This window comes from Narcine bancroftii, chromosome 1, assembly GCF_036971445.1.
Source record: "Narcine bancroftii isolate sNarBan1 chromosome 1, sNarBan1.hap1, whole genome shotgun sequence".
Lineage (NCBI taxonomy): Eukaryota > Metazoa > Chordata > Chondrichthyes > Torpediniformes > Narcinidae > Narcine > Narcine bancroftii.
Genome location: NC_091469.1, coordinates 323,855,206 through 323,867,570, shown reverse-complemented (window position 1 = coordinate 323,867,570; position 12,365 = coordinate 323,855,206). Strand labels below are relative to the sequence as shown.

The 12,365-nt window shown below is 44.5% G+C and overlaps 1 protein-coding gene across 5 annotated transcripts in view; it reads right to left on the bottom strand.

Annotated features, from left to right (window-relative positions):
• The window catches only part of elmo1 (engulfment and cell motility 1 (ced-12 homolog, C. elegans)), a 339,660-nt gene that overhangs the window by 107,550 nt on the left and 219,745 nt on the right, over positions 1 to 12,365 (bottom strand). For all 5 annotated transcript variants that reach the window (XM_069907380.1, XM_069907390.1, XM_069907389.1 and 2 more), the window contains one exon: positions 8,066 to 8,174. In XM_069907380.1, the coding sequence (XP_069763481.1) occupies positions 8,066 to 8,174 (109 nt within the window). The remainder of the gene's footprint in view (positions 1 to 8,065; positions 8,175 to 12,365) is intronic.

The following is a 12,365-nucleotide window of genomic DNA, read 5'->3' as shown; positions in this document are numbered from 1 at the left end:
GGTGAGATACATCGCAGATTATTACATTCCCTTGTTTTTAAAAGGTAATAGAGAGAATCTTGGGAATTATACACCAATGAGTCTTGCATAAGTGGCGGAGAACACCTTACGTTGAGAAGAAGCAGAGGAGATGACCCTACAGGGAAAGTGACCATGGCAGTGGACCAGCGAGGGGATCAGCAGCTGGAAGGACCCAGATGGCCTGCAGGCAATTGGCAACTTGCGGTCGCAGGAGCAACGCAAGCGGCGGGCTGTCGGAGACTAACTCGAGGGATCCAGGTATCAGAACCAGGGCTCGAGAGGAGCTGAAGCCCAGAAGGGTTTCTAAAGGGCTTTGGGCGCTGAAGGCTTCCTGATCACATTGGAGGCTTGGACTTGGAGCTCGGGTTTCCAGTGGTTGGAACTGGAGTCCGTGCAGCTGAAGAGGCTGCGGGAGCATGAGAGGCAAATCTATGAACAGTCAGGGTCTCCGAAGCTCCCTTTGGCTTCTTTTCCTCCATCCGCTCGGGGTGTTGTGCAAAGCTCATGGCAATTCCTTGTTTTCTTTACGGCAAATAGAAGTTGAAGTATATCATATATATTACGTTTTTACTGTATCATTACATGACAATGAAAGGAATTTTTGAAACTAAAGGAGAGGATAAAGGTAAAAATGTAAAGGTTCCATTATTGTAAGGTAATACTACATTTAGAATGTAACACACATGAAATCCTTTAACCTTTGTCTTCCGTAAGGCAGGCAGCAAATCACCACTTTGTCCAGCGCCCCTCACAGAAATGAGGCCCCTGTAAGGGATGAACTCACGATCCCTGGTTTACAGGACCGGTGCTATCGGAGCCTTTCTAGGGTGAGGAATTACCAGCTTGTGGAGGATCAGAGTCTTCTCAGGGATAGACAGCACGGCTATGTAAGGGGCAGGTCTCACAAGCCTAATCTAGTCTTTTGAGGAAGTGGCAAAAGAAATTGATGATGGTAGGGTAGTAGATGTGATATATATGTATTTTAGTAAGGCATTTGACAAGACCCCCCAAGGTAGACTCATTCAGGAAGATTTGGGATCCATGGAACCTTGGCTGTGCGGATTCCCAATTGCCTTGCCTGTAGAAAGCAGAGGTTAGTAGTAGATGGAATGTATTCTACCTGGAGGTCAGTGACTAGTGGAGTTCTGTGGACATCTGTTCTGGAACCCCTGATCGGCGATTTTTTTTTAAAACAAATGATCTGGACCAAGAAGTGGAAGAATGGGCCAGTAAATTTGCAGGTGACTCAGAAAGTTGGAGGTGTTGTGGATAGGATAGAACAGCCATTGGCAATAGCGGTGGTGGTAGGGCATAGATGGGCATCCTTAATCGGGAGCGACCCAAGGTGTACGGGGAGGGGGGGAATGGAAACCGAATGGATTAAATGTTTTATAGGGAAGGAAAGGACTTTACAGCTTAGCTTTGCTGTAGAGTTGCCAAGTAACGCGAGACTTTTTTCAAGGTTGGAGGCATTTGAAATCCACCTAGAATGACCAAGATTAATGCAGAAAATTGACTATTGTTTCAGAGCACTCCTTGCTCCAACGTGATTGTGTTTGACTGACAAATGGAACCAGGTTTGGCTATGAATTGCCTTCCATGTAGCTTTCTTCCATCACCTGTAATTCCAGGAAATAAGTACACTGGCCAAAAATGTTTTGCTCCATATTTCTTGCGTCGGAAAGCACCCTCAGTTTTTGTGATGGGTAGCGAATGTATGCCTCCATAAAATTTAAGCTGACGTTTGGGTTAACTCTTCTAAGAGTGCTTTCGTTTTGTAATTGTTAATTTAGTTACTTTCAGAAATAATTTTACTGATGAGTACCTTGGCAAAAAGAAGTGTGGATAGTAGTCAGAGGCATACTTATCGTATGGTTTCATTACTTCTCCACAAATCCTTTCTCTGTCTATGTGTTTGAATATGTTTTCAAACAAAAGCATGAGGCCAAGCAAGCTGAAACAACATTTAGAGACTGAACATCAAGAATAAAGATAAACCTTTGGATTACTTCAAAGGTTTATCGGGAGAAAGCCAGTACTCATACATATGATTACTAAAAGATCACAGAAATTAGAGAAGAGTCTTCTTGCATCATTCTAAGCAAAGTGAATTGATTGCTAAAAGTGGAAATGCTCATAATGTCGCTGAGTCACTAATTTTGCCTTCATGGTGTCAGATATTATTATGGACACAGATAATATCTGACACCATGAACTGAAATGTCAAATAAACTATTCAAGCAATTCCTTTGGGTAATTCTGCTCTTTCCAGAAGAATTGATGAGATGGAAAGGGGATGTTACAATCGAAGAAATTGCCTTTACAATGAGACAAATCCACTCTGCAAGAGAATGATGCTCTTCTCACGGCTTATGCCAGATTCTGGAGTGGAAATGAGGTGATGGAAGTGATGTTATTTGCCAGAAGAATGAAAACAGATAGTAAAGGACTGACTATTTTCAAAGAGTGACAAAAAAGAGAAAAGCATTCCATTCGAGAAAATCTGCAACTGTGGTTGGACGACACAGAGGGATTTCACCACATGCCTGAAAAATGCTTTTCCTTCTGTCTTTGCTGTTCATTGCATCATTCATAGGGAGCACAGTGGCTAAAAAAGAAATTTAGGAGGACATTTAAATGCTTCACTTTTCAATTGGCACAAAAAACTGTGCACTTTATAGAATCACATCCCTTCAAAACCATCCATTCTGGCAGCTGTGTGAAGAACATGATGAACACGTCCGGACACTGTCGCTGCATACCGAGGTGTGTCGGTGGTCCAAAGGAAGTTGCCCTCATCATTTTGTTGCCCTCTGGGACACAACTGTATCCTTTCTTTCTCATAACTAGCATGGAGAAAAGCTGATTGATGTAAAGGTGGACATATTTTATCTGGCTGATAATCTTTGACAAACTCAATTTATCGAACAAGATTTTAGAAATTTGATGTTTATCAGCAGCATCATGTTGCAAACATTTGTATTATAAACATCTTATAACAATACTATATAAATTTTTTTTAAATAATAGTGCATGAAAAATGAGGCAGCGTCTTTGGTTCATTGATCATTCAGGAATCTGACGGCAGCGGGGAAGAAGATGTCCTTGTCCCTTTTTCCCGATAGTAGCAGAGTGAAGAGGGCATGGCCTGGGTGATGGGGGTCCTTGAGGATAGAGGCTGATTTTTTAAGACACCGCCTCATGTAGATGTCCTCGATGGAGTGAAGTCTGGTGCCTGTGATGTCGCAGGCAGAGCTAACAACACTCTGGAGTTTATTCTTGTCCAGAGTTGGCGCCTCCATACCTGACAGTGATGCAACCAACCAGAATGTTCTCCACGCTACATCTGTAGAAGTTTTCAAGAGTCTATGTTGATATACTGAATATCCACAGACACCTCACAAAGTAGAGCAAGCCTTCTTTGTGATTACATCAACGTGGAGGCTCTAGGACAGATTATTGAAGATGTTGACACCCAGGAATTTGAAGTTCTTGACCCTCTCCAGAGCTGAGCCCTCGATGAGGACTGGGTCGTGTTCCCCTGACTTCCTCCTGAAGTCCACAATCATCTCCTTGATGTTGCTAATCCTAAGTGCAAGGCTGTTGGCGTGGCCCCACTCAACGAGCTGATCTCTCTCCCTCCTGTACGCCTCCTCATTGCCATTTGTGATTCTGCCAACAACTGTGGTGTCATCGGAAAACTTGTAGATAGCCTGGCCACACAGTCATGGGTATATAATGAGTAGATCAATGGTATAATTGATTTTAAAACAATTTTTGGGTGAAGAGTAATCTGCTGAATAGATCTCCAAAACAATGAGCAATGGCTGAAGTATTTTTCATTGTCATTCCCTCAACAAACGAAGTTTTCCTTGACAAAATCGAGGAACAGACTTGATATCACAAGAGGGGACCTTCAACTATCACTATTCAATTTGGAGCCTGACATCAAAACACTTACACAGGAACATCAAGCTCAAGGATCTCACGAAACATATTATTTTAAAATAACTTTTTTTAAGGTTCTTTTTATTAAGTTTTCACATCCCTCAAATTTGTACTTACAGTTCCCCAATGACTTATTGTGTGCAAACCACTGAACTCGAAGACCCTTTAAAAATTTGTTTGGTATAGATGTGTTCATGTTCTCTTCTTTCCTACATGCTCAATAAAAATTATTTCTTATTTGTCTGTTTGTTCTGGAATCACAAACAACACTTGTTACACTTAGTCGTTCATCACTAGAGTCAGGAGGAACAGTATGGCCACACCGGTGTATTTGGCTGCAAAAGATGGCCCCATTGGTGTATTTGGCTGCGAAAGATGGCCACACCGGTGTATTTGGCTGCGAAAGATGGTCACGCCTGTGTATTTGGCTGTGAAAGATGGTCACACCTGTGTATTTGGCTGTGAAAGATGGCCACATTGGTGTATTTGGCTGCGCAAGATGGCCACGCCGGTGTATTTGACTGCGAAAAATGGTCACGTCTAACATTCCAAACGATTGTACATTAAATACTCCTCCACGTTAAACCATCTTGGAAGGGTCGGGGAATTAAAATAGGGCTTTGGGTGGAAGGATCAAATTTTGTTCAGATGAGCTTGCGATCTTGAGTTGACCCTATCTTGGGTCCCCTCCTCCCAGGTACAGCAGTCAACGTAGTCCTGTGGGGACCCTGTCTACGACTGCAGCTGATGCCAACAAACCACATCCGCCCCGGTTCAAGATCATAAAAGCTGTCCAATGGTCCATTACCGATGATGGCAAGTCTACCCAAGATGATGGGCCAATACCTTTTCACTGAGGCAGCATTCATAAACGTCTCACTGGACTTGAAGTGGTTTTTTTTCTCCAAATTACTTATTTAAAACTTCAGCTAAGGGAAAATAGCTCTCTGGAAAGATGTAAAGAGTCTTTGACTGCAAGGAAAATAAATTAACCATGAAACCTGCCAACCAGCGTTTCACAATTGCACTGACTTTGTCACTTGCAAGATTGCCCTGTTCCTCTGCTCTACAGTGGCTAATATCCTTTGCCGGACTGCTATTATCACCAAGGAACACATAGATTTTAGTGAGCAGTCTAAGCCCTCTAGAAGATTTCATTAATTCGTCAAACAAATAGCGAGTTTTCTCCCAAAATATTTACATTTTTCATTAAATGCCTTTGCACTTGCTCAAAACATCCAAATTCATTGTACTTTGAGGCAAGCATATTCTTTCCTTTAATAAAAAGACCAAAACCGTGTACCGTATTCCAGGTGTGATCTTTCCAGAATGCGTAAGCTATTCGAAAGGGGAGATGCTGGGTGGAACCCATGAAAGGACTAGCTTTTTTACAAACCCAGAACATTCGGTAGGTGTTTGCGCCTCGGTAGATGAACAGTTGGAATGGTGGAAACTGGTGCTGCACAGCAAGGAGATACAAACAGAAATATCAGCAAGAGAGCCTATTTCAGGAACAATCAACCTGCAGAGACATGTTGGCTTGTGGACCAGGAGCTCCTCCCAGAGAGATTTCATGCATCCCCTTGAGGAGTCAACTGGACTTCGACTTAATTTCTCAGACGAAATTCAGCACCTCCAAAGGTGCAGCACTGCCTCAACACTGTGATGAAGTGCCAGTCCGTGTTTAAAACTCCGCATTGGGACTTGAGCCCACAAGCTCATTCATTATAAGAAACGAATGCAAGAGTTTAAAGTTGGTTGCGTTATCTCTGGGCTCTAATGTTGCTTCACAACAAGTTTATATTTGAGCCCGAATTTGAAAAAAAAAGGTGGCGCTGCAGGAACTGCTGTAACGTCAAAGCTGCCGCTGGTGTGAACCTGGGAAAGAGACGAGTGGACACACAGTGCTGCTCCGCAGGGTCCAACTGCCTGGTCCTGATGCCGACGGCTCTGCACATAGGCTTTAAATTGCCTGCCAAAGGAGCCGACGGTGTTTCATTTTAAAATCCAGCAACCACAGAATTCTGTGTGCCCAAGATGGCGGCGCCTGTGCTGGACAGCGTATCAAGAGGGGTATCCGACTCCAGGAAGCAGTGGACCATCACAGGAGTGCCAGAAATTGAGAGAACACCTCCTGTTGCAGAGAAGCATAGGAGATGCGCCTACAGGATGGCAACTATAGCAGCAGACCAGGGCTCAGTGGCTTTAGAACCTACACCAGGCTGCAACCTATTGGCAACCTGCCTTCAAAGGATTCACGCAGGAACCAGGTATTGGAACCAGGATTCAATAGGGTGCCTCGGGGACTGACAGCTTCCTGATTGTGTCGGAGGTTTGGATCTGGAGCTCAGGTTGCCGATGGTTGAACAGGAGTCCGTGCGGCTGCAGGAGTGCTGGAGCCAAATCCAAGGACTCTCAGTGTCTCTTAAGGGACTCTCTTTTGCTTCTCTTTCTCCTATTGTTGGGGTGCTGGGCATGTTGAATCTCAGTTTGCTTTGCAGCAGACAATAGTTGAAGTATATCCCGTATGTTAGATTTTCAATGTGTTATTAAGAGACAATGAAAGGAATCTTTGATCACCACATCAACACCCTCCTGACTTGAGCTTTGCAGATGTTGGAAAGGCAAGAGGGTGATGAGAGGGGAGTCATTCAACACAGGGTAGTTGGCCTCTTGCAGCCACAGTAGTCATGTGGCTGGTCCGGTAGAATGGTGACCTTCCACCCAGCCTAGTCCACCACCTCAGCCCTTGCCAAGATGGCCTTAAGAATCATGTCATGGGTGGTCAATGGTTAGAGCCTCTCTTGATTGAGAGGGCCCTTGGTTTCCACTCCCACCCTCTGTGAAACTTTGGTGAGTACATTGAGAAACTGAAATCTATCAGTCAGACCGTTACAGCCCTTGTAGGATTGGATTTTATTTAACACTTGTTCATCCGTTTTTTTTTAAATAAAAGTCAACCACATGGACCATATGAACCCCCTCACTGGGGGCAAAAGCAAATCAAAGGGGGACCAGGACTTAAATCATAAAATATTTTTCATATTTTTTATGTAGTTGATAGGAGAGAAGTTCGGAAAAATAAACAACTAAATGAATGCCTCACAGGGAAGGGGGGGCCTGAAACACGGAGCAAAGTCTTAAGGAGGCGATAGGCAAAAATAGGTTGAGAATGGCTGCCTTAGATTATCCAAGTCAGGTTCCACTGAATTTTTTGACAAATCCATATTGGGAGGGAATTAAAGACAGCAATAATCTCTTATATCAAATGGAAAGTGTTGAGGTCTCCCCAATTACAGCTGCTCTAGCATTATGTTTCATATACGAGGAGGTCCACCAGCTTCACCCAACAGTGCATGACAGGGAAGCAAGCTGGCGAGCCTGCAAGGATAGCCTGGAGCTGTGCGATCAACCTTAAGAGCTCCCAGTGCAGAATTTCTGGTCATTTTTGGTGGGGTCCAGGAAATGCTTTTCCATTGCAAATCCAAACAGTGAAGAATCTTTTGAAAGGCGATGTAATTTAGTAAATCCCTGGCTTGTGAGAAGTGCATCGTGAATGCTGGTGTTTCATTTCAGAAGCTTCTCTCAGAACGAATAACTGGAATAGATGAAGTAAAAACACAACGCTAGAAAAACTCAGCAGGTCAAACAGAGTCATTTATATTGGATAAATAAAGATACATAACCGACGTTTCAGGCTTCAGCTCTTCATCAAGGTATGCAATTGAAGGGCTTGAGCCCAAAATGTTGGTTATGTATCTTTATCTTTGCTAATATAAAGTACTCTGTTTGACCTGCTGAGTTTCTCCAGCGTTGCGTTTTTACTTCAATCGCAGTGTCTGCAGACTTTTGTGCTTTACCAGCTGGGAATAGTGAAACCCTGACCTGCACATTCCCTATGTAGCCTATTCCCACATTCTCCGATACCTATGGATGCTGGTTAACGTCTCTTGTTCAAACCCTTTCCCTCCTCAAGGTGATAAATTGACAGGATGTTACACCCATTTTTAAGAGAATTAGTACCAAAAGATTCCATCGTCACACGATATCTTAATTGAAACGTTTGAGCTGTGTTTAAAATACATGAAAAACTTACGAAGTTCTCCCACTTTGAGGGTTTCACACAGCATCCTGGTGAGCTCGATGCTGCTTCGACCAAATGGACACTCGTGCTTATCTTCCCGACTGCTGTTCTCCAGCACAATCTACAAGAAATCACACGCAGAGTGAGCACATCCAAAGGAAATTACACATCTGCCTTCTAAATTGACTGACCACAGAACGGTAAGCAATGGATCGACTAAGTCATGTGACATGCACTGCAGGTAGACCTTGTGTGCATCACACACAGAAATCCCTGTATAGGGGGCTCCAGATTCATTGCATTACATCTGCTAGGCCAATTAGTGCAAAAATGTTGAGTCTACATTACTGGACTAGCAATTAAAGGTCCACATTAATGCTCTGAGGAGGAGCTCGAATCAAACCACAACAATCGAATAAGCCTGGAATAAAAATGCTTGCATCAGTGAAAAAAGGCATCAAATTACCACAATGATTACAAAATCCATCAGGTTCAATGTTCTTCAAGAAATTCTGCTGCCATTGTCCAGTCTGGCCTAGATAAGACTCCTCTTAAACATACACTTAACTATCCTCTGAAGTGGCTTGGAACATTATCAAGGTCAATTTAGAATGGAAAATCCACAGGGCTATAAGAGTGGCAGAGAGGATCACCGGAGTCTCCTTTGTCCCACCATCAACGTGATCTACCGGGATCGTTATCTGAAGAGGGTGCACAAAATCACTGAGGACCCCTTCTATCCCCTCACACAGCATCTTTCAGCTGCTCCTGTCAGGAATGAGATACAGGAGGATCAGAGCCAGCACCACCAGGCTGAGGAACAGCTTCTTCCCACGGGCAATGAGAATGCCGATCGACCAAAGGAACTGCTCACATTGACCATCCGAGACTCTCATATTCGTGAAACAAGATTTATTTATTTATTTGTATAGATTAAACATTTGTCCTGCATATTTACTGTTTGCCTGTATGTTGGTTGTGTCTGGTTGTGTGACTATGTGATTTTTCACCGAGGACTGGGGAACACTGTTTCGTCAGGTTGTACTTGTGCAATCAGATGACAATAAACTGGGCTTGACAATAGTTTCTGGCCCACTCAAACAAGATCTAAAGAGAAAAGAATGAGATGGGCAATGTAAGTACACATTCTGCAGCAACAGGGGCAGGCACAGTTGGCAGAGTGGTGAGTGCCACGCTATTACAGCACCAACTATCGGGACATGGGTTTGAATCCCGCGCTGTCTGTAAGGAGTTTGTATGTTCTCCTCACGTCTGCGTGGGTTTTCTCTGGGGACTCCGGTTTCCTCCCACCGTTTGAAACATACCGGGGGTTATTAGGTGTGACTGAGCAGCACGGGCTCGTGGACCGAAGTGGACTGTATGTCTAAATTTAACTTTGTTTAAAAGTGTCCCAATAAGACTCACAGTAGCAAGTTGTATCAGTGGAAACTGGCACCAATCCACAAAATGAGAAGATAATCTAAGACAGTGGTCCTCAACCCTTTTTTCTTTCCACTCACATACCACTTTAAAGTATTCCTATGCCATCGGTGCCAGGGATTGTTAAGGTGGGATGTGGGTGGAAAGAAAAAGTTTGAAAACCACTGTTTTAATCGTACCTCATTGACTCGTTATGTGCACGGTTTCAGAACTCCAAAGGAAATGGGCCAATGACAATTTTTCTCAAGCAAAATATTTCAGTAACAATTGGGTCGAGAGCAGTGGTTCTCAACCCTTCCCACTCACCTACCACCTTAAGCAATCCCTTACTAATCACAGAGCACCGATGGGATCGGGAATACTTAAAGTGGTGTGTGAATGGAAAGAAAAAGATTGAGAAGGGAGAGACAGCATTTCAGAGTGCCCGATGAAGCAAAGGGGAGGAAGCTGGAAGGATCAACAATGAAAGGGAGGGGGACACAATGGTTGGGGCTTTACTGAAATCCTGATCAAAAATGTGCAGACCTGAGTTAGCATGAGTTCATTTGAATTTAGCTTGGCTGCCAATTCACGTCGAGGAAGATGCTGATTGTACAGGATTAAAACATTCATGGCGAGAAGTAACAAAACTTGTAAGTGGATCGACTGAGTAAATAAGCTGAAGGTGTGGGGTAGTTTGGTGGTGTTATTAAGGGAGAGAAAGACCCAGTTCAAATACAACACCAAGGTGGCAAGCATCAGATTCGTGCCAAAGAAGATGTCTGTCATTGAATCCTGGAGAAAGAACTTGCGATAAGGTTTGAAGACTCTGGGCCAATGTTTTGCTGGAGAAACTTTGTGTTTTCCCATGACTCGATGCTAGGCAAGCAGTCTGAAAGTTTGGTGAGATGGGGGAGCAAATGAGTGATGAGGCTCATTGGGCTCCCGTCGGCGCAGATGTGAAAATGAACATCAATTTTCAGACGATGTTGATGGCCTGCCAGGGTTGGAATGGGTGAACCGTGGGTGCGAAGGGACAGGGATGTTGGGCAGAAGAGGGAAAGATCCTGAGGAAACACCCAATACAACGTGCAGAGGTAAAGGTTCCATTATTGTCACGCAATACTACATTTAGAATGTAACATCTATGAAGTTATGTAATTTGTAAGGAAGACGTAGAGGCGTCACTTTGTCCAGCGCCCCTCACAGAAATGAGGCCCCAGCGAGGAACAAACTCAAGAACCCTGGTTTGCAAAATCCACTGAGCTATCAGAGGTGTGAGAAATCCCCCAGTGAGAAGGGAAAGCAGAGGAGACCACCCTGCAGGACCAGCGAGGGGCTCAGTGGCTGAGGGAACCCACACAGGCTGTGGGTGACGTGGACGGGGATCCACGGGCCGCTGGAGATGGGAACCAAGCGGCTTCCACATTGTGGCGGAGGTTTGGACCTGGAGCCTGGGCTGCCAATGGATCTAACAGGAGCCTGTGCGGCTGCAGAGGCTGCGGGAGGGCTGGGTGGAAATAATACATGGGCGTTCAGTGTCTCTGAAGGAATGGGTGTCCGAGGCATGACAATGCATACAGAAAAGACTCCTTTCGGTAGGTCAAATTATAAGGCAGAATACACAGTCTTTCTTCCAGGGCGTGGGTAGCAAGCACCAGGGGATGTCTGTACAAAGTGAAGGGAGGGAAGTTTAGGGGAGACCTCAGGGGGAAGTTTCCATTTTACAGAGAGTTGTGGGTGCCTGGAATGCCTTGCCAGGGTTGGTGGTGGAGGCTGAAACATTAGGGGCATTTAAGAAACTCCCAGACAGGCACATGGATGGAAGAAAAATAGAGGGTTACAGGGTAGGGAGGGTTTGGTAGGAATATATGGGTCAGCACAACATTGAGGGCCGAAGGGCCTGTTACAGTGCTGTAGTGTCCTGTGTTCTATGAAACTGCAGCAACAATACTCAAGGCACCACTTCAATTGCATTTCCAGATTATCGCGGGAAAGTATAATAGTGTGACACGTGCATCTGCTCCACAAAACTGCAACTTCATTCACCACAATTTAATGCATTCAAAATGGAAATACACTCTGTCCTGAAACGTTAGCCTCTTTCCCGCCCCCCCTCATACCTCCAGTGTTTTGTGCTTTCAAGCATAGAACAGCAGAGCACAGGAACAAGCCCTTCATCTGTGCTGGACATGATGCCAAATCAAACACATTCTCTTCTGCCTGCACATATCCATTTCCTGCATATTCACGTGTCTGGTGAAAAGCCTCTCGAGCACTATCTTTGTCCCTCCTTCCATCACGCTAAAGTTGCCAAAGTTTTACAGAGCGCCTATCTTTACTCTTATGCTGAGCCAGTTGTCTGGAAAACTTGCCAGCACCAAAGTCCCAAGGATGCAGGATTTTCCATGTTTTAACTGTACTTATGAGGTCCTTCTTGGTTATCTCACAGACAATGTATCTATGTCTCATCTTTCATGCAGCCAAACTCAAAAGAATCTGATCATCCCACCTATTCTGAATGCTCTCTATCTCTCCTGCCCCCCCCTCCCCCCTGACGCCACCTCATTAGGATGTCATTCCTACTCAGAGAATTTCTCCTCAGTTACAGCCACACAAGAAAGCAGTTAAACAAGAAAGTGCCCGCGGATGCTGTGATTATAGTTCAATGCACAAAAGTGCTGGAGAAACTCAGCAGGTCACGCAGCGCTATTTACATCGCAATTACACAAGCAGAGAAGTCTTTCTTATACCCAGTCCCTTTAAGAAAGCACTCTCTCTCCTTTCTTACCCTAAACAACAACCTCCCCGCACTGCCACGCTTCAGCAGCATTCCCCCACCCTTCTCATTTCCTTCAACAGCCACAATAATTTACAGGCTAATAGGGTGCAG